General features: G+C 34.0%; 6 protein-coding genes and 2 pseudogenes across 7 annotated transcripts in view; 2 read left to right on the forward strand and 6 right to left on the reverse strand.

Moving 5' to 3' along the window:
* The window catches only part of LOC104703939, a 1,795-nt gene extending 886 nt beyond the window's left edge, over positions 1-909 (reverse strand). The window contains exons 1-4 of the mRNA XM_010420031.1: positions 835-909; positions 579-736; positions 343-498; positions 38-227 (exon numbers count right to left, since the gene is read on the reverse strand). Of these exons, the coding sequence (XP_010418333.1) occupies positions 38-227; positions 343-498; positions 579-736; positions 835-853 (523 nt within the window). The 5' untranslated portion in view covers positions 854-909. The remainder of the gene's footprint in view (positions 1-37; positions 228-342; positions 499-578; positions 737-834) is intronic.
* LOC104703940 lies at positions 2,160-3,189 on the reverse strand. Its single transcript, XM_010420032.2, has 5 exons — positions 3,112-3,189; positions 2,856-3,013; positions 2,624-2,779; positions 2,333-2,522; positions 2,160-2,200 (listed from the first exon to the last, which is right to left on the reverse strand). Exons 1-5 carry the CDS (start codon positions 3,128-3,130, stop codon positions 2,160-2,162), a joined length of 564 nt encoding a protein of 187 aa, XP_010418334.1. The 5' UTR covers positions 3,131-3,189.
* LOC104703941 lies at positions 3,693-4,656 on the reverse strand. The gene is made up of 5 exons (XM_010420033.2): positions 4,638-4,656; positions 4,388-4,545; positions 4,153-4,305; positions 3,870-4,059; positions 3,693-3,736 (listed from the first exon to the last, which is right to left on the reverse strand). Exons 1-5 carry the CDS (start codon positions 4,654-4,656, stop codon positions 3,693-3,695), a joined length of 564 nt encoding a protein of 187 aa, XP_010418335.1.
* LOC104705206 lies at positions 5,227-6,295 on the reverse strand (annotated as a pseudogene).
* Positions 8,070-9,565, reverse strand: LOC104703942. 2 transcript variants are annotated; one of them, XM_010420034.2, is made up of 6 exons: positions 9,436-9,565; positions 9,163-9,338; positions 8,903-9,055; positions 8,602-8,791; positions 8,428-8,461; positions 8,070-8,311 (listed from the first exon to the last, which is right to left on the reverse strand). In XM_010420034.2, the coding sequence occupies exons 1-6, from the start codon at positions 9,455-9,457 to the stop codon at positions 8,299-8,301; spliced, it is 588 nt and encodes a 195-aa protein (XP_010418336.1). In that variant the 5' UTR covers positions 9,458-9,565; the 3' UTR covers positions 8,070-8,298. The 2 variants fall into 2 exon arrangements, with proteins under 2 accessions (XP_010418336.1, XP_019082779.1); XM_019227234.1 differs by having other exon boundaries at positions 9,163-9,335; positions 9,433-9,565.
* LOC104705207 (vignain-like) lies at positions 10,384-11,882 on the reverse strand. The gene is made up of 7 exons (XM_010421177.1): positions 11,841-11,882; positions 11,707-11,736; positions 11,518-11,608; positions 11,099-11,406; positions 10,875-11,009; positions 10,541-10,759; positions 10,384-10,422 (listed from the first exon to the last, which is right to left on the reverse strand). The coding sequence occupies exons 1-7, from the start codon at positions 11,880-11,882 to the stop codon at positions 10,384-10,386; spliced, it is 864 nt and encodes a 287-aa protein (XP_010419479.1).
* Positions 17,066-18,245, forward strand: LOC104703943. The gene is made up of 6 exons (XM_010420035.1): positions 17,066-17,087; positions 17,182-17,342; positions 17,439-17,591; positions 17,718-17,907; positions 18,066-18,099; positions 18,214-18,245. The coding sequence occupies exons 1-6, from the start codon at positions 17,066-17,068 to the stop codon at positions 18,221-18,223; spliced, it is 570 nt and encodes a 189-aa protein (XP_010418337.1). The 3' UTR covers positions 18,224-18,245.
* The window catches only part of LOC109125516, a 3,005-nt pseudogene continuing 1,829 nt past the window's right edge, over positions 21,234-22,409 (forward strand).

Here is a 22,409-nt window from a genome sequence, read left to right on the forward strand (position 1 = left end):
AAAAAAAAAAAAAAAAAAAAGAAGAAGCTTTACAAACCTCCTTGATTGGGTTGGGGCCTGCAGAAGACATACTCAGTCCTGATGTTGTCAGCGTGAAGTACCCTTGATTGGAAGAGTTTAATCTTGTCATCACAAGGATCCTTAACTTGATATGTTATGAGATACATAATCGCAGCAGCAAAGTGATAATTAGCTTTAACAATCTTGATAAACTCAAATCTTGTGCCCTGTTTTTTTTTTTTTTTCAAAAAAGAAACAAAACAACATTTATCGATAAATAAGGCAGCCAATTGAATTTTGAAAGCGTAAGACAAAGAGTAGACAAAGTGAGAGCTCTCTCACATAATTGACATTGTGGTCATTAAGGGATCCCTGAGCAAGCCTCTTGAGTAAATCCTCACAGGTTTCTGTCTCATCGTCAGAGAATTCACATGAATGGAGAATCGCTGGATGGTAGTTGAAAACGCAGCTGAAAGGTCTGAAATCTATATCAAACCCCTGCAGAAACCAAATCAAACCCTCAATTTTCACAAAATTAATATATATATAAAAAAAGAAACCACAAAGCAAAACCATACATCGCTGTCAATGACTTCTTTGGTCATTAATGCAAGTTCTTGATCTGGTGTGAGCTCAGGCTTATCTTTCTCCGTCCGAGTCATGTATGGAGGTCTCTCGTAGTCAGAGTCCGTAGGTTTCCACAGCAAATACGCTGGTTCGAGCAACTTGACCCAGCCTGCGACGACATTGTATAATTGTAATTGGAATCGATCTGGGCAAGAGTATAAAATTATAAAGCTTCAAACTTTACATAAAACGAAATTGGAATCGTACCTCCTCCAAATTCAACCATCGCGTTGAGTAGAATGAAGAACCCTAACTCTTCTTTTTTTTTGTTTGGGAAAGTGAATTTTGAGATTCGTTCCCTTTGTTCTGGAACTCTCTTATAATAATAATATCTCATTTATTTTATTCAAGTCCCTATTATTTCTTTATATTTGTCTTTTGGCTCTTTACTTTTAGATTTGTTCAACTACTACCCAATCGAAAAGCTCTGTTCTGATTACAATATCTCTGATTACAATATCTTTTTAATTGTCTGGTCGTCTGATAACCTTTGCATTTAAGTTAACATAGAGTTTTTATAACAGTTAACACACCGATAAGTAAACAACCATCGCATTATTAATGAAAATTATTAAATGAAAAACAAAAAAAAAAGTGGAACATGACAGAAAGCATATGTCTTTTTTAAGGTTGTTCGGCCCAACATTCTTGCCTCGGAGAAATCCGTATCTCTTTGGGGACTACTACTTTCCAGTTTCCACTGCCAAACCTCGTATAGGTCCACCATTAACCTTTTTTTTTTTTTTTTTTGGAAAAAGTATTTTGGTTGGATTTGTCGAACATAATAAATTCATTATATTTCTCCGGCAAATTTAACTTTGAAAAGGACAATGGAATTATTTGTATCGCAAAGGTGTGTCCCATAAGCAATTTTACTATATTAGTTACATTTAGGACTCAAATAGATAGAAAAAAAAATATATGAGCATCTCTCGGTTCTCACACCTTGTGGCATATGAAAAAGCTCCTACTCCAATCTGTGAGTTAGCGAACATAATCGATGTAAAAACACAACCATACAAGAATATAACATCAAAGTAAAGACTCTATACTGTAGATAGATATTTTCGCTACTTTTTTTTATTAACATTATTGACATCTTTCTTGATCGTTCCAATGCATTCCATTATCAAAACAATCTAAAATACTATAAATCTCAAGAAATAAAGATGGGAGCTCACAAGCTATATAAATTCATTTTGATAACATAATGTGTTGTTAGTTACTCATAATAATGGACGGACGACACAGACAAGAGAAAACAGCACAACAACTCGTACACATAAGTTTTCACTTCGTAGCAACACTCCCATAAGTAAATTAACTAAAAGTCACATCAAGGATGCAAATAGATATAAAAACAATGGAGCATCTCCGGGTTCTAACTCGTAGTGGCACACAAGAGTTCATACTCCAATCTATTAAGAGAAGAGAAGAGAGAATCAACCATACAAGAATCTAACAGCAAAGTAAAGATCCCATGTAGGTATAGATGTTTGTTCACTTACTTTTGTTTCTTGACAACTTCTCTCTTAAACTTTCTCCACATCTTTCTTGACCCCAATGCATTCAACTATAGAAACAAACCAAATAATATAAAATCTCAAGAAACAGCCCCACTTTCAACACCAAAAATAATGGTAGCTCATCACATGGATAATGAATTCATGGAAAAGAAGAAAAAAAAAGGAGATTTTTTGCATACCTCCTTGATTGGGTTGGGGCCTGCGGAAGACATACTCAGTCCTGATACCGTCAGCGTGAAGTACCCTCGTTTGGAAGAGTTTAATATTGTCATCATAAGGATCCTTAACTTGAAACGTGATGAGATACATAATCGCAGCAGCAAAGTGATAATTGGCTTTAACAATTTTGACAAACTCAAAATTTGTGCCCTGTTTTGATAAAAACAAAACAAAACAACATTCATAATTAAGCTAAGCCAATTGAATTTGAAAGCGTAAAAGACAAAAAGACTAGTAGCTAGTGCTCTCACACATTTGCCATTGTGGTCATCAAGGGATCCATGAGCAAGCCTCTTGAGTAAATCCTCTAGGGTTTCTGTCTCATCGTCACTGAATCCATATGAATGGAGAACCGCAGGATGGTAGTTGAAAACGCAGCGGAAAGATCCAAAATCTATATCAAACCCCTGCATTAGGAAAAACCAAATCAAACCCTCGATTTCACAGAATTGTAAAGCTGATATATAAAAAGGGCAACCATACATCGCTGTCGTTGACTTCTTTGGTCATTAATGCAAGTTCTTGCTCCGGTGTGAGCTCAGGCTTATCTTTCTCGGTCCAAGTCATGTATGAAGGTCTCTCATAGTCAGAGTCTGTTGGTTTCCACAGCAAAAACGCTGGTTCGAGCAACTTGACCCAGCCTACGACGAGGTTATAATATTGTAACTGGAGTCGATAGGGGAAAGAGTATAAAATTATAAAGTTTTTAACGTTACATATAACGAAATTCGAATCGTACCTTCTCCAAATTCACCCATCGCGTTGAGTAGAAAGAAGAACCCTAACTCTTTTTTTTTCTTTTTTGGGGAAAGTGATTTTAGAGTTTCGTTCCCTTTGTTTGAAACTCTCTTATAATAATAATATCTCATCTATTTCCCTTTTTATTTTTTTATCTTTGTCTTTTGGCTCTATACTTTTAGTTTCGTTCAACTACTACCCAATCAAAAAGCTCTGTTTTAAGTATCTCTGATTACAATTTCTTTCATTGTCTTGGTCGTGTGATAACCTCACATTTTTAAGTTAACGTAGAGTTTTTATAACTGTTAACAACTTAACATACGGATAAGTAAACAATAAAACAACCATCGCATTGATTAAAGTGAAAAAAAATTATTAAATTAGAAAGAAAAAAAATGAGCAATGTTTGTATCCAAATCAAATTCTTTGAGTAATGTTTTGAAGCCATCCTTTACTTCTGTCACCATCAAATGTTTAAAGCCATACCTACAGTTTGTCAGTATATATCAATCCAAGTTTCCAACGTCACCGTAAAGATCCATCGAATCGAAGTAAAAGCTCTTATTTATAAATCGATATATATCATACGCCTTTGACATCTTCCTCGGAAATTTCATCAGAGTCCACTGCCAAAATAATCCAAAATCACAAAATAAATGACAGGAGACAGAGATAATAACCAAATATTTCAAAAGAAAAAAAATATATATATACAATTTCACATCTTTAAACAAAGAGAGTCGGAAAAGAAAAGAGTACCTTCTGGATCGGGTTTAGGCCTACAAAAGACGTATTGAGCCGGGAAACGAGAAGAGTAACGAACCCTAGCTTGGAAGAGTTTTTCCTGGTCATCAGACGGATCCATCACTTGAAACGTTATGAGAAACATGAACCCTGAGCTATAGTGAAAATTGGCTTTCACAAACTTGACAAATTCGAACCCCGTGCCCTGTTTCAAAACAAAGGAACCATTCATATCTATATATATAAGTGTACAACAACATCTAGATCATATATGAAGAGCATAGATTAGATATATGACCTCCTCCTCATTGTGGCGCTTAAGGGATTCTTGAGAAAGCCTCTTCATTAGATCCCCAGTGGTTTCTGGCTCCTCAACGAAGTCAGTATCATCAGGATCAACAAGATGGTAGTTGAACAGACACCGGAACAACGAGAAATCAATATCGAATCCCTAGATCATACATTAATTCAATATGACAATTTTGAAAGTATATTGTAATATAAAACAAAAAGAACCATATAATTTCAAAAACCTCGCTCTTCTCGATTTGTTCGTTCATCATGGCAATTTCTTCATCTACTGTGTATTGAGGCTCGTCTTTCTCGGTTCGTGTAATGTAGTGATGCTTCAAGCACTCAGGATCTTCAGGTGTACATAGCAAATATGCATCTTCAACCCACGATGTCCACCCTGGGATAACTAATTCAAAAACAAAGGGAGTTTCATTCGATTGGTCGAGAGTATATATATACAAACCCTTAGTAGTTTAGAGAAACCAAAACCTTCGAATGATTCACCCATATGTTTCCCTCTTCTCGCGTTGAAGAAGAGATGGCAAAACCCTAACTTTGTTTTGCTGTTCGGTCTTGTTGAAAGAGATTCTAGTTGCGTTCCTCTTCTTTACTCAAGTCCTTTTTTATTTATTTATATTTTGTTTTAATTATGCAAGTCCTTTTTATTACTTTATACTTCGTTTTTGATCTCATACTTTTTAGTTTCGTACAACTAACACACCAATCGAAAGCTCTTTTGGAAAAATCATCTTAATTCAAAATATGTAACAATGTTAGTAAAAAATGCATTAAATTGACTATACATCAAAAAATATGACACGACAGAAAAATTAATATGAATCTGAAATATGTAAAGCTAGTCTCATAAGAGAATTTTGAAACTTATTATGCATAGCTAAAATGGTACACGAAATTCTTTTTATTGCTATTTTTCAAATGTCTTGGCTTCCATCAAAAAGAAATTGTCAAGTTTATGAAGTTAAAAACTTTCTTTCCACTCCTCCATAAAGTTTAATGAAGAAAACACCCTTGCAGTTAGATATTTCGATTACCTTGACATTTTTCTTGGACAGCATTTTCAAATATTTTTCTTGACACCAATGCATTCCACTATAAAAACAACCCAAATAATACTATTAAATCTATAAAAATAGCCACTATAAAAACAACCCAAATAATACTATTAAATCTATAAAAATAGCCACTTTCAAGTTTCAACAGAGAAAAATAAAATATGGAAGTTTAATCCATCTTTCATTAACAAAAAAAATACAGATGGAAAATAAAAACAAGAATATTTGGTACCTCCTTGATTGGGTTTAGGCCTGCAGAAGATGTATTCGGTCAAGATGTCTCTAGCATGGCGAACCCTTGTTTGGAAGAGTTTTATCAAGTTATCATAAGGATCAACAACTTGGAATGTATGAGAAACATAATCGCACAACAGCAGTGAAAGTTGGCTTTTACAACCTTGACAAACTCAAAACTTGTTCCCTGTTTTTATTTATTATTATTTTTTTTTAACAAAGAGAATAAATAAATAAATAAATAAGCACATGTTATATTATCATACATAATGCAAATTTGAAAGCACATGTTCTCACTCACATGTTCCTGATTGTAGTCATCAAGTGAAGTCCGAGAGAGCATCTCGAGTAGATCCCTAGTGGTTTCTGGCGCCTCAACGTTCATGTGAGTCGAGATCAGCAAGGTGGTAGTTGAAGACACATCGGAAGTGTGTGAAGTCGATATCAAACCCCTGTTGTTTTGTTTCGCATAACAACCAATCAATTTCACAAAATTTATACATATAATCAAAGCTAAAAATGTAATACATCGCTTGCTCTGATTTGCTTGTCGAGTAAGGCAAGTTCTTCCTCCGGTGAGTACTTAGGCTCATCTCCCTCGCTCGTCCAATCCCTGTACGCAGGTCTCTCATAACCAGGATCCTCAGGTTTCCACAGTAAATACCCAGGTGTGAGCCACGAAGTCCAGCCTGAGATATATATATCATCTGAATCAATCGGGCAGATAAAGCAATTTCTAAACTTTAGAAATAACGAAACGCAGATCGTACCTTCAAATTCACTCATCGCGCTTATTCTTGATGAAGAACCCTAATTTTTTTCTTCTTCTCAATTTCTTCTTCTATAATATCCCCAGTTATTTTTATCTAAGATCCTTTCGTTTCTTTTATCTTCCTCTTTTCGCCCCATGATTTTAGTTTCGTTTAACTACCACCCCAAATGAAAGCTCTATTATTAACGTTAGTAAATGCATTAAATAAATACGACAAACAAGAAAAGAAAAGAATATGATCTCAAATATCTTCTCGTCACTAATGAATGGAATACTATATTTATATGGATTAATTATAGAATTAGGCAATTTTCACATTAAACTTTAAGGAAACGATGCATCCATGTTTTGATAATTTGTGTGTGTACCTTAGTTTTTCGACTTCTCATCAACTCCAACGCCAAATATCAAAAACATAGATCTGGATTGGTGTGACGAGGTGGGCGTTATAAGAGGCGTGATCAACCAAGGAGACCGACGTAAGTTAAATTTTTGATTCCAAATGAATACAAAAGTATGGTTTCAAATTTTCAGTATACTTTATTACATAAATACTATATAGTATTTCAATAGTAAAAGTAGGAAGTAATTTAAGGTTGGATAATTTAGTGAAGTGTCAAATCTGATTTTTGATTTTGGGTTTTTTGTGTTATGGATATATTATATTCATCTATTATACACAATTCGTTCTCTTCAATTTGAAACGGTTTTGTTTGGTTTCTTTTATCTGGTTCAGGTTTTGGGTTTTAGTAATATTAAGCTTAACCAGAAGAACTGTACTTAAAGCATTTAATGTCGTAATTGAATTTGGCTTATAGTACGGATTTTGCCTCTTTCTTTGGGTTTTGTGTCTTTGCCAAAAAAAAAAAGTTCTGTTTAGTTTTCACTCTTAACATGCATGCATCCCCATTAATTTTGTTGTGTTGACTAATTTGCTAAACTTAATATCACTAAACAAATTATGAAAGTAAATGAAAACCTATGGCAATATATATACACAAAAACTTTGTCATGGTTTGTTTAATTCAATTGTTATGCATTAATTTTTGTGGCTGTATATATATTTTAACTTAATATATAATATGTATGTGAAGGTGTTTGTTGGACTATTGCGCCAACTAGAAGTTTGTCTGCACGCCTTGTAATCGACAAGAGATTTCTACCTCCGGTGTGTTTATCAGCGCTCCATTTACTTGTTGGTCTCATTGACAAAGTAGACTCTACAGGTGGACTCAATAATTTGGAACATTTGCGAAACATTCTTGGTCGAACATGGTACTGTTTCAGAAGCAGACTGTCAATGCCCTCAATTAGCATTGGATATGAAAAATGATATCTCTAAACCCAATCCCGTTTTGTGTACCGAGAAAGGCAAAGCCAAGGTAACCAAACTTTTGATTCTTTTTTTTTTTTTTTGGGTTGAGTTTCGCAACTTTAGAGCTAACATGCGATTGTACAGTTTTCTACGCCAAATCTTGGTTTTGCAAGTTTGGTGTGGATATGCGTTTATGAAATTTTAGCACAAACTCATTTTCACAATTTTGGCGTTAAACCTCAATGCCGTAATGTTTGTGTGCTTAAAAAGTATATTAGTTGTTTGGTTAGATATTCAGATTTGGCTAAAACACATATATAGGGCCAATATTATGTCGCCACATGTACTCATAGCATATAGGTGAAATACTTAACCATATTGCTTAAGCTAACTCTTGGTCCCTTAGCTGATCCTACAAAGTTATTGATCACTCAATGGATACTGTGACTANTTTTTTTTTTTTTTTTTTTTTTTTTTCTCTCGGTCCCTTAAAGTGAAATCTGATACAACATACAAGGTTGCATACGGATAATAAGAACAATGTCTACCAAAAGAGAGGTTACAAGAAGCATGCCTATTACGCAAATCTGATTAGAAAAGTTCAAAAGCAAGCCCATTACACGAATCTGAATAGAAAGTTCAGTCATCATAACGATATCATATTATATTATTAAGAACAATTCTGCCATAATATCTAACATTCCAAACACTACTTGTCCTCACCACCACCCAACCATTGAATACTGCATAAGCTTCCTATGCCACCAATCTACAACAATCATGAACAGAAGAGAACAGATTAAAAGAGAATCGAGAGTAAAGAACCAAATCTACAATTCAAATAAGAATAAGAGATGCGTCAAAGTAAACGACTGGTGTAGGTACCTTTTTTGTGTCTGGGCAGTTCCAACGCATTTGACTGACAAAAAACAATCAAATTTTTACAAAAGAGTCAAATGAAACATATATAAGGATCATCATACAAAAAAAACTGGCCTAATTAATGATCTATAGAAATGAATACATATAAGCCCATTGAGAAAAGAAGAGAGATTGTACCATTTTGTTTGGGTTTAGGTCTGGTTAATATGTACTGATCGTCATCCTCATAATAGTAGTAGACACTAGTTTGGAAGAGCTTGGGCAGGTTGTCGTAAGGATCTCTAACCTCAAAGGTGATGAAAAACATTAACCCAGAACACATGTAATAATTGGCTTTGACAATATTGAGAAATTCATATTCCGTAAACTGTGTTCAAAACAACAAAACCAACATTTTGGTCAACAGAGAGATCAAACTAACTAGTATGTATCTATAAACAAGGGCAAAGACAGACAAAGAGAAGTTAAAAAAGCAGACCCATTCATTGTTGTACTTGTTAAGGGATTTTTGAGACAGCCTCTTGAGTAACTCCCTAGTGGTTTCTGGCGCCTTAGCATACTCGTCACAGTCTAAATCGACAGGCCGGTAATTGAAAACAGAGCGGAACTGAGTGAAATCGATATCGAACCCCTAATTACAACAACACATAGAATCGACTAATCAACAAATCTCAAAAAAATGGAAGTGATGAATAGAAAAAAAAAAAAAAAGGACAAGAAGAAGAAGAAGAACCGAACCTTGCTCTTCCTGACTTGTCTTTTCATCAAAAAAAACTCTTGCCGTGTCGTGTACTTGGGCTCCTTCTTCTCGTCCCATCGAATATGCGGAGGAATCAGATACTTAGGAAAAGAACCAAACTCATAACTCAGAGACACAGGTCCCAGCTTAATCAAACAAAAAGTTGGTTTCTTACCTGAGAGACAAGACAAAGCTTTATCAGAGTCAGAGGGGGCTAATATATAAAACACAAAACGCTAAAGTTTTAACCAAACAAAAAGTTGGATTCTTACCGTCTACGTTAACCTCCCCCATCGCTCCTCACGGATCAGAGTTTTTTTTTTTTGCCTTCAACAGAAGAACCCTAATTTCCAAATTCTCCCCTCTTTCTTCTGGAACCCTCGACTAAAATAAAACAACACACAACCCTTTCCTTTGCTTTTGTATATCCATATTAACAAGTAAGTCCCTCTAGTTTCTTTCTGTGATAATTTGGACACTTGTCTTCCAAAATCTTAAATGGGCCCTCAAAGCTAAAGAAAATTAATAAGCCTGGTCTGGTTAGGCCTTGATTGTCATGGTATTGTGTTGTGTTTGCTCATCTTTTACGTAGTAAAATACGTTTAAATAAAATGACACAAAATCTAATACCAGTATATATACTAGTATTGAATAACATGTGTGTTTAAATATATTTTGAAACAACACCACATAAAATACATACATAATCCAACACCACTAGATTATTATGTATTAATTAATTTAAATAACACTTTATTTTAAAAAATATATATATATATATATCCAATTCCTTTAAAAACCAACATCCAATAAAATAACACTCCCTAAGATAGTTAAATCAAGCTTAGAACTTTAGAAGTCAGGATTGATCTATCTTACGCTAATACGTCCTCAGTTTAATGAGATTGAGGAGACTAAACTATTATAAAACGTCTTAAATGGTTATGCAACATTGGACGACTGTTGGAGACGGTGGACTTGGAGTCGAGGTCTATTAGTCTTCCTCAGAGAAATAGTAAATACAGAAGAAGAAGTTTTGAATTTTAAGAGATCGGTTCTTTTTTTAATTGGCTACGTACGTCACATACGTACTCATTAGCTGTAAATCCTTTACCACATGAAGTCATTAACTAGCTAGCGAGAGTTTTAGAAGAAGAACAAAAAAAAAACTTAAAAGATATGTTTCTATGTTTTTGTTAACGCGCATAAATAGCTTCCCTCTATTGCTCTCTCTGTCTGCCTTGGATTTCGTCCAGAAGCTGCATAAAAAAAATTAACCAAAACCGAGTTAACTACTTAAATATTTTGTAGACAGTACAAATTCATATTACATGTAACCAAGTAACTATATTATATAGTATTATAGGTTATACGTACCTCTGGATAGATATAACAATTGATCAGAGATGGTTCTTCCTTCTTTCGGCTACTCTTTCGAATCAATTTTCCAAATCCATTATTCCCCCAGCCAAGACCGTATGAATTTTGAAATTCAAAGTAGTTAACTCCGTCGGAAGTTGTGTCATAACCGGTCAAGAGGATCATATGATCTTCTTCTACAGTCTTGCTTTGACTATATCCTCTATGAACTTCATCCTGTCGTTTAGTTTGTATATAGTATGAAACATTAGAATGAAAATGATCATTAATTAGTGTAGAGAGCAAATTAAAGACAAGATAGAGTATATTTTATTAAACTATTAATACTCACCCCTTTAAATAGCTTAAAGTCATTTGCTACCCCTATACTCACGACAACTGGACCTTTCTGTAGCAACTCTATCAACTTCCTTTCATCTACGTCCTTAACAATATGCAAATCTCTGATCTTGCATATCCTTTTACCCTGAAAATTTTAAAACCAATGTTATTACATATATATATATATATATGATTAAAAATCACCGAACTATTATTATTTACATTTTTAGTTACCTTCATTTTTCCATGACATAGATTGGCTTTGGCTTTTTCCACCTTGGAGCTCTTTTTCTTGTTTTTTGGTTTTGACTTTGAGCAAGAGCCCTCTTCAATGACACATACACACTCTTCTTCACGAATCATCCCTTCATTTACTAGAAAATCTCTTAAAGATTCAAAATCTTTAAGAGATCCGTCAGCTTTTTTTCCCTTGACGCCAACAAACAGATGTCCAGCTGAAAGTGGTAGATGTGAGTCCGTTTTCTCGTGGATGTGTAAATGGGATGAAACCATTCCACTTGATGAAATGTTCCAACAATATGCTGTCAATCAGAAAATAAATTAATATTACCAAAATATTATAAAGTATAACACATTACAAGGATTGCTATGATTGTAATGAAAGATCAATTCATCTACTTTGATTTCCTTACGTTGATTTCCTTGATCCACTACTTCCCTTAACATGTTTTTCCCTTTCACGTTGCTCCAGCTTAATCGTTTTTTACATCCCTCTGGAATATCCTATACAAACAACATATAGATAGATATAAACATAATTAAGAAGTGCACATAAATCCAAAACTCACCAAATTATGAAATTAAACACACTTTTTTTGTACCTCGGGAAAATCAGAGCGAGAGGAACCCACCTATTTCATTATCAATAAAAAATATTGGTCATTAGTAGTGATCGACTTCTTTTTTATTTCTCAGCAAGCATTTTAATTACTATATGACTTATAGATATAATTACCGCTTTCTTCTTTCCTTCAGCCCTTAGTCTTCGATCTTCCATTGTAAAACAAAAGCAATTCCTGAAATTTGTAAAAAGACACAAATTAGCATTGATCAGAGACTACCATAAAGTGCTAAAAATTTAATATGTTATGAATAAACTAGAAAACCACACTTTCATGAAAAACCAAACTTTTTCTAACTGGACATATATAGAACAATAGCTTACAAGCTTTTTAATTTGATGAAATAAATAAGTTTGATGAAATAAAACCCAATTTTGCACACTAGCTATAGCAAGAACCCAGAGAAAGACACGAGTCTCATCAAACAAACAAACAAACAAACCCATCGCATGTTTGAAACCCAGCGTTCTATCCATTTGAATAACACATCACGGAATCAACTTTCACGGAATCTAGTAAAATAGAAAACCATATTATGTGTTTCAAATCTCTAGTAAGAAAAGAGTCGACTTTTTCATGGATAATGAACCTTTGTTAAACAAGCAAGAAAAGAGACAATTTCATGGGATCTAGCTAGTATAATAGAAAACCCTTATAGGTGCTTCAAATCTAGTAAAAAAAAAGAACCAACTTTCATGGAATCTAGTGATTAGGAAACAGTAAGCTTCAAATCAAGTAAGAAAAGAGGCAACTTTTTATGCAAAGTAGGCAATAGAAACCCTTATAGACTTCAAATCAAGTAAGAAAAGAGGCAACTTTTTATGGAAAGTGGGCGCAATAGAAACCCGTAGACTTCAAATCAAGTAAAACAAGAGCATACTTTCATGGAAAATGATAGTTTGTAAAGGACACATGAAGAAATTTTTTGCTGAAAAGCAAAAAAAAAAAAAAAAGTGGGAAGAAACAAGACGATAAAGAAAGAGCATACCAGAGAGAAATTGAGAAAAACCCTAGAGAAGAGAGTAGTACTGGATCTTGTGTCCTCTAAAGTAACCAAATGGTGAAGATATTTTAATGGCTCATGAATTAAATAATTGTTTTTTTTTCTTTTGTTTGGGTTTGTTGATAGAAACTATAAAGTAACAGCAAAACATCCAAAAAAAAAGATTGCTGTGCAAAATAGAATATAAAGAAAAAGAAAAAACACCAATATTCCATTGCATCCTATTTATTCTTATTGTTTTGCCATTTTTATTTGATCGTTGTTTTTTTCTTTTTTGGTAATTAGTTTGATATTCTTTTTGTCAACTTATACTTAATATATATTTCTTTATTTGACTGCAACATACTCTAATACAATATTTAAATAGAGCATTTTTTATCAACGACTACAAACATAACAGAGTAAATAGTTTTGTTGTTTTGTCACATTTCAATATTTATAAACAATATTTACGTAAGATATTTCGGTCTATATATTGTTTTTCTTTATTCTTTATTAATTAGCTCTGAGTTGGCTTCCTTACATGTTATGGGGGATAAGAAATGTCAGAAAGAAAAAAACAAAAAAAAGGTTTTACGGAAATCACACCATATTACTATGCCCTACATAAACTTAGCTACCCGTTTTGTAGAGGCCCACTTAAAATTTTACAGTTCCTTGTTATATGCATGACTCACACTGATCAAAACAATGACGGTCTATGGATTGACGAATAGCAAAAGTTGGATCTGAGTAAAATAAGAAAAAGCTACTATTATTTATGTATTAACCGTTGGTTTATTTTGATTTCTCTTTTTGATGTTTTGATTATTGATGACGAGTCATAATTTATGACCGTTAGTTTGAAATCCTGATCTTTTTAGTATTGTTAGAAACTTATCCAATTTATCTTATTGTAAATATAATTCTATTTATATTTTTTTTAAACGAATAAATACGTAATAGACTTTTGGGGTCCTGATAATATGGTATGGAAGAAAATGCATTATCATTTCTCAATATATTTAATAAAACTAAAACCCTAATTGATAATAACGCATTACATAGAAATCCTAGCTTAATTGACATTTTATCCATATATAAAATAGCAGTTGGTAATGTCGTGATACGAGCTACTTAATTTCTTGGGACCAATACGAGGTTGGTAATGTCGTAATACTGTATAACGTAAAATATAGAGATCCGGATTCATCCGATAAACAAATAATGTTTGAGGGAAAAGACCCCACAACATCGCTTGATTGAAATATCCACTGGTTGTCATTACAAGATCGCTTGATAAAAATATTCAATACAAATAGTGTTTTCAAAATAGTTGTGTTTTTCTGTTATCCTTACTGTTTGTCTTTTTTTAAATAAAAAAAAAAATCAATAATTCATAATTTTTTTTGTCAACTTATTTTAAAAATATACAAACCACTTATTTAAAAACCGTATTCGGCACATTCTAAAATCTAAATCATATAGCATTTCGCTTAATTATTTATTTAAGTCGTCCTAGGTTAAAGCATAAAGGCATGATTTAGTATCAGGAAGAGAAGAACTTTAAGAGTATTCATGAGAATCATGACTACATATATGTACGTAGTAGAATGAAAATTAATCGTTACATATTGTTTACAGAAGAAAAAGATCGTCGTAATTAACTTCAAAATATTTCATAACTCTAACTATCACGACGTAAGTTGGTTAGAAAAGCCATTATATTTTCTATTTTTGGTCTTGTAAAGATGTTGCACTTACCTTTAGATGTCAATTTTCTTTCAAGGTTCTTCCATATAACGCCCATTGAAACACAAAAACCTCCAAAAAGAGTTTGTTATAATTATTTGGCAAAGAGCAAAAAAAAACCCCAACATACTTTAATAAGACGACTAATATATTCAAATATACCTCAAATATATCACTATCTTTCCATTTATTTATCGTTGTTTGTAATGACTTTTATTAACAATAGTTTTTTTAACGATACTAATAACTAAACCGTAGCCCAATACACAATACACATGATATTTCAACGGTATTTCATTCTTCGTAATAAATTAATGAGGTTATACTCAGATTTGCAGAAATAATGATGGAGTTGACATATTTAACACGCAACTGTGACATCTCAAAGCATCTCTCTTACCTTTATGTTGACAATATTACTCATACAACAATGCCTTTCAATTTATCCTCCTTTAATTTATTTTAATCCTACGTACATATATAATTTTTTGTTTACTTAACAAAAAGTAATCCAAATCTAACATGCAGTTTTACATTTACCATCCAAATCTCCAACAATATTTATAATAAAATCGTTACTTCAGTACAAAATTGGACTACGTATAATCTGTCTTTTCATATAGAAATTATCCAATTGTCATCATTAAATTTTATGTACAAAATGAAATAGAAATGTCATGCCAATGAATATGATCTCCAGCTCTATGAAGAATAATAAAATTCTATGTTTTCTTACGTGTGTTAGCAAAACATTACTATGTGTCAAGATAAATCGTTTTCCACTTGCACCATTGAGAAGAAGAAGAAAAATTCAAAGCTTACTAAAAACGGTCATGCTTTGGTGAAATGGTAGTAAATAGTAAATGATAAGGTCCTCTCTTCGTTTTGTTTTATTATATCGTGGGCTCCAACAAAAGACAGGTTGTTGCTTGTCAAGGTTGAAGAGAAGAAAAAAGATTTTGCCTAGAATATCATTTGACCATCATAAAAGACTCACCATATCAAAAATTCAAAAGTCACATGCTCTCTCATACACATATTTTAAAAAGAAAATGACAAGTTGTTTCCCTCTATATAGAAAGGAGAGCGTGTAAATCAACCATACATTACAGTGTCACAATCATACATACATTAATGGGTGCAATGCAATGCAATGATCACAAGCATATTCTAATTCATTTATGTTACATGGCTTCGTTTATTTATGCGTCTTTGTATCTGACCAGCTAATTAACGTTGTACAAATTTAACTGTCAAACACGCGGAGTAAAATTTGGAGCGCGTGTAATCAACCATACATTAATGAGAGCGTGTAAATCAACCATACATTATTAATGGATGCAATGCAATGACCATAACCAAAATTGGGCATTACTTGAACCAAACTCAAATTCAGTATTGTGACATGGCTTCGTTTATTAATTAGTTTTAGTATATTCGGACAATAAATTCATCTGGCCAAATATAAACGTTATACTACAAGTTAAATCGTCATGAGGCACACAGAGTTAATTTTGTATTAATTTATTTAGCAAGGCCACATTGCAAATATAATGTTAGTATTTGGCCAAATAAAATATATACTCATGATTTGCTTTTTTTCTTTCTCTCATATAAAACCACGTGAGCCATGGATATCAAATGACGCTTAGCCAAATGTTACTGATCAGTGATCATTCTTTTTAACGTTATATGGTTTTCTTTTGTCAAAAATACCATGGTTATAGTATATTCTATTATTAATATCTTTTCTAAAGAAGAAATGTTTCTTTAGGATCATCTCGGGAAACAAATACAACAAAACGCGTATTATTTTGGTTCGAAGATTCAAGCGGTTCCATAAATTATAGAAATACACATCCAAGTGGAGTGTTGATTCAAGAGGCGACACGTGTACCACTCATCATTATAATTCTCGTACTACATGGGACAGAAGCTGTAGCTACAGCCTACATGAAACAGCAGCGTCTCTCTCTCCCCCTCTCTATCTCTGTTGGTGCAATGTAAAGAAATCACATACTGAGTAGACTAGACACGTGATGTTGTCTACGCGCTTACTGTCACACACGTCATATGAGTGTTTTTAAACGGGACTGAGGTTTTTTTTGGGCTTTGATCCAACAATACTCATTAGCTCCGTGTCATCATCCGCTCGGTGTTGTAAATAAAGCTTTAACGAAAAAAGAAAAACTTTAAATCAAAACATCCTCGGTTGACAAACAAATATAAATTAAAATTAAATCAAACCATCCTCAAGAGCTACAGTGTGATTATAATCAAACAAAAACTAATCAGAGTTGATTCATTATCCTTATGATTTATTATAACCTTGAGTAGTAAATTAGTTAAAACAGCTGAAGTGAGTATGTTGAGAGGGCCGCCCAAATAAATTAGTGATTAACTACAGTCTACAGTGGATTTCGATGGGGGTTTGTAGTGTACAACTATAATAACTATGAGGCCAAATTATATACGAAAGAGAATATAAAGGAAATCAAGATAATGTATTGTTTTCTTTTATCTAGTCGAGGGTTCTAGAAGCAAAAAAAGAGGGGGAAAATTGGGAATTAGGGTTTATTCAACACAAGGCAATAGCTTTGATCCATGGAGGAGGTTGACATAGCCGGTACGAATCCAACTTTTTGTTTGATTAAGCTTTAGCGTATTGTGTTGTTTATATAGCACCGCCCTGACTCTGATAAAAGCTTTTTGTCTCTCAGGTAGGTCTGGATTGCTGGGTCCTGTGTGTCTGGATTATGAGTTTGGTTCTTTTCCTAGGTATCTGATTCCTCCGCATATTCGATGGGACGAGAAGAAAGAGCCCAAGTACACGACACGGCAAGAGTATGTTTTGATGAGAAGACAAGTCAGGAAGAGCCAGGTTCGCTTCTTCTTCTTCTTCTCTTTCAGTTCATCACTTCCATTTTTTGAGATGTTCCCATGTTTGAGTAGTCGGTTCTATGTGTTGTGTAATTAGGGTTTCGACATCGATTTCACACAGTTCCGCTCTGTTTTCAATTACCGGCCTGTTAATTTAGACAGTAAAGAGTTTGCTAAGGCGCCAGAGACCACTAGGGAGTTACTCAAGAGGCTGTCTCAAAAATCCCTTAACAAGTACAACAACGAATGGGTCTGCTTTTTAACTTCTCCTTTGTCTGTCTTTGCCCCCTTGTTTATAGATAGATTAATACTAGTTAGTTTGATCTCTCTGCTAACCAAAATTTTGGGTTTTGGCTTTTTGTTGTTTTGAACACAGTTTACAGAATATGAATTTCTCAATATTGTCAAAGCCAATTATTACATGTGTTCTGGGTTAATGCTTTTCATCACCTTTGAGGTTAGAGATCCTTACGACAACCTGCCGAAGCTCTTCCAAACTAGCGTCTACTACTATTATGCGGATGAGGATCAGTACATATTAACCAGACCTAAACCCAAACAAAATGGTATTTTATTATCTCTCTTCTTTTCTCAATGGGCTTATAAGTAATCAATCTCTATATATAGATCATTAATTAGGCCAGTTTTTTTGGTATGATGATCCTATTATATGTTTCATTAGACTCTTTTGTAATGGTAAAAATTTGATTGTTTTTTTTGTCAGTCAAATGCGTTGGAACTGCCAAGACACTAAAAAGGTACGAATACCAGTCGTTTACTCTGATGCATCTCTTCCTTTACTGTTCTTTACTTGGTTATTTACTCTTGAATCTCTTTGAATATGTTCTATTTCCCGTTCATCATTTTTGCAGATCGGCATAGGAATGTATTATTCAATGGCTGTGCGAAAGTAGTGTTTGGAGGAGTGTTGTAATAATAATATGAGAAAGTTATGTTGACTGAACGTGATTAGATATTATTTAACTATTTGTAATCAAGAAAGACGAGCATTGAACTTTTCTAGTCAAATTGGCGTAATGAGGATAATATATGCCTATGGAAAATCTCTCTCTTTCGTGGATGTTTTCTTCTATATGTATGCAACCTGCCTGGTATGTTGTTTTGAACCCAAAAAAAGGCTATAATAGTAGTTTACTTGATGAAAGTTGCTTTTCTTTTTTTTTTCCTCTGTTACAAAAGAGGTTACGATGTTTGGTTTTGTCAATGCTCATACCAAAGTGGCATTGTAACTATTTTCTTTTGCCTATTGATCTTGCAGTTTTACATAATTTAACTAATTCGTAGAGATAAGTTGTTATCTAAAAAAAAAATAATCATCACTATGCTCCATTGACCAATTTAGAGGGGTGTGAGTGTCGAATTAATAACTTTTGAGGAAAAATACAAAGAATAGAAACATAGAATAGAGGAACTCCAATGCAATTAACGCGACTTTCTTTACCGCAAAGTTAGGGTTTCGTTTATGGTATCAACATAAAGAGCGATGGCGGATGATTTTCCAGGTACGAATCCAAGTCTAGATTTTAAGGATATACTGACGGATCAAATCCCTAATTTCGATGTCTGGTCTCAGATTGGACTACTGAAGACGTATCTCCATATATAAAGTACGAGGCTGGATCTGTTCCTGAGTATGCGTTTATTCCGTGTATAAGACGCAGTGAGGATGAAGGGCCTCATCATCTCACGCCTGACGAAGAGTTGCGCCTCATGACAAAACAAGTCACGGAGACACAGGTGATCTCTTGAGAAATTAAAATTTTTGATGTTCATTTGTCCATTCTTAATTTGGTAATCTAGTGTTTTATCCTTGGGTGTCATTGTGTTTTGTAGGGTTTCGACATGGATTTCAAGCAGTTCCGCTGCATTTTTAATTACCTGCCTCTTGATTTCAATGAAACGATTTCGTCATGGAACCAGAAACCTCCGGAGAGTTAATGGACAGGCTGTCTCGTGGAGCGGTTGAGGGTTACAATGAAAGAGAGGTCAAAATTATAGTCTTATTATATAAGTTTCTTCTTTTAAGTTCTCACTATGTATATTGTATACTAATTACTAGAAGATGTTGTACTTATTTGTCGATGGGATTTTTTTACATTTTTCTATAGTACAGAATACAAGATATGGATTTGTCAAGGTTATCAAAGCCAATCTTTACACCACTGCTACTACTGCCGTAATGTACTTCATTACCTTTGAAGGTAAGGATCCTTCCTATGATCAGCCAAGAGGATTCCGAGCTAAAGTCTGCTATTTTTATCATGAACCGCCCAAGTACATCTCTTGCAATCTGATACCTGAGACAAAAGGTACTCTTTTCTTTCCCCCCAAGTAATTTAGCTTATGATTTATATTCTAGAGTATAATTTGTGTGATCAACCTAGGTTCTCTCTTTTCTGTTGAGCTCAATATGAAATTGGTTGTAATTAATATTGTGCTATACGTGTCTGGATTGATTGTTTTGGCAGTTCATTCCATTGAAGCCGCGGAGGATGAAGATGCCAAGAAACCAACAAGGTATAAGATAAAAAACATCTTTTTAATTTCCATGAATCTTTTCCTTTTTGCTGATTTCTGATGATTCTTGTTTCTAAAGTTCTTTTTTCCCTTGGTGAACGTTTCTTTGTCTTTTGATTGATATCCTCAGATTAACAGAGGAGCTACCTAGTGTATAATACTGGTTCGGTGGTGTGAGGCGCAAGCACTCATGTGATAATATAGTTGACCGTGTCTAGTTATATAAGGAGAGCTAGTCAGCTAGGTAGACAAGACATTCTGGAACGAACTGAACATTAAAAGAAGCATGTATACCAAAGAAGGCGATGACGAAATGTATAATTAAAGGGCCAAACTCTGATGATATATGCTCAAATTTAATATTCCCGTTATCAAATATGTCAAATTCAAATGATTAGATGTTCCTTTTCTTCTTAAAACAAAAAGTAGAATTGTAACTAAGACAGAAAAAATTTCACTGCACGAACAGTATATAGTAACCGTGTGTCTATTGCACAAGGGAACCGTGTCTCGTTTCTTCAGTGAAGGAACCCGTGTTGTTGATCCAGTATTAATTCACGAGAAACGCACTGCGCCTTAATTGGTTAGAGAACATAAAAGCCTTTGAGGAATTTTGATGGTGTACAATGGCTTCTCGTTCAGAAAGCAGAAGAGGAGAAGCTTCTTTAAGTATACTATACTCCTAACTTTTTTGTGCTTCATAGAATATAACAAATTATTAGTATCCAATCATTATAACTCTTGTTAGCTAAAAAGAAATCATAAAATATTTAAGAAAATAAGAAATATTTGGAAACTGCGATTAGTAATTTAGTAGCCTCTTAATTAATAATATGTTTTTGTGAACCCTAAGAAGTTACGAAAGCCTTTTTCTTCTCTGTTTCTTTCTTCCCCAAATTCAGAATCAAATTGTTACCATTTTTAACGATCGCAGAGTATTTAGGGTTAACCTCCACCTCATCATCGCTAATCTCTTAGCCTAATCATGACAAGGGTCAACGAAGGTACATAAAAAAGCTCTGCTTTTGAATCCCTTATGCTCTGTTATTTATTATTATTTTCCTGAAGATTATTCGACTCTGTTTTTGATACAGAGCCACAGATTGATGACGATCAAGTCAAAAACCTTGAAAACGATGATGATGGAGATGATGAAGATGATCAGTATGAGTATGGAGATGGGTTTTTAGTGGATAGTTCCGATGATGGAGAAGACGAAGAAGAAGAAGAACAAAGACCATGTACTGAGAAAAAGAGTGAAAACAGAAGGAAGAAAGACCAAGACTTTAGTCTTCACGAAGATGATTACCTTCTTCTAGAAGACAACAACGTCAGTTTCCAAAGAAAAAAGTATAAACGTTTGAAGAAATCTACAGAGGAAGAGGATAACATCGTTGACGATGATGATGATGATTTGAGTCACTTCATTGTAGATGAAGATAGTCGTGGAGTGAGGAGGATAAAGAAATTTAAGCAAGGAGCTGACTCGAACGCGTTACGGTACGCTAACGATCTGTTTGGTGATCCTGAAGAACTGTTGAAACTTAGGAGAAAGGATTTGGCCTATAACGAAAAGATGGAAAGAAAGATAGAAGATGAGTTTGAACCAATGGTTCTCTGTGAGAAGTATATGACAGAGAGAGATGATGAAATTAGGAAGCTTGATGTTCCTGAGAGAATGCAGATATCTGAAGAAGCCTTTGGAGTCGCTCCCGTGGATGAAAGTAGCATTGAAGAAGAGAGTAATTGGATTTATGCTCGATTGGTTCAAGAACGAGGTCCGTCTTGTTTGGTGAACAAAGATGACATTGTTAGATTTTTGGAGCTGTATCATGTGCAGAAGCTAGAGATACCGTTTATAGCTATGTACCGGAAGGAGCAGTGTCTGAGTTTATTGGACAGTTCCGATCATGCTGATGGTAATAAGAAGCTTGAGACCAAGTGGCATAAAGTCTTGTGGATGATTCAAGATTTGGATAGAAAGTGACTTCTTCTACGGAAACGAAAAAACGCTTTGTTTGGTTACTATACAAAACGTTTTGAAGAAGAAACCTGCAGGTCTGATCTCGATAAGAGTATTTTCGAATCTGTTATCGTCCCTTGAAGCATCTGAAACAGAGAGAGAAGTGGATGATGTAGACTCAAAGTTCAACTTGCATTTTACTTATCGTGAGATTGATGAAGAAGGACAGTACAAGAGGCCTAATAGGAAATCACAATATAACATCTGCAGCAAATTTGGGATCCAGGAATTTGCAAACAAGTTTGGTTATAGCGCTGAGCAGTTGGGACTCGCGTTGTCTCTTGAGAAAGTTCTTGTTGATGATCTTGAAGATGCAAAGGAAACACCAGAGGAGATGGCATTGAATTATGTGTGTGCAATGTTTGAAGATCCTCAAGCTGTTCTTAAAGGCGCAAGACATGTGGCTGCGGTCGAGATAAGCTGTGAGGTATTGATCAAAAAGTATGTTCGAGGAATTTATATGGAGAATGCAGTAGTCTCAACAAGTCCAACACCAGTTGGGAATGT

The sequence above is a fragment of the Camelina sativa genome, chromosome 7 (genome assembly GCF_000633955.1).
Source record: "Camelina sativa cultivar DH55 chromosome 7, Cs, whole genome shotgun sequence".
In the NCBI taxonomy this organism is placed as follows: Eukaryota; Viridiplantae; Streptophyta; class Magnoliopsida; order Brassicales; family Brassicaceae; genus Camelina; species Camelina sativa.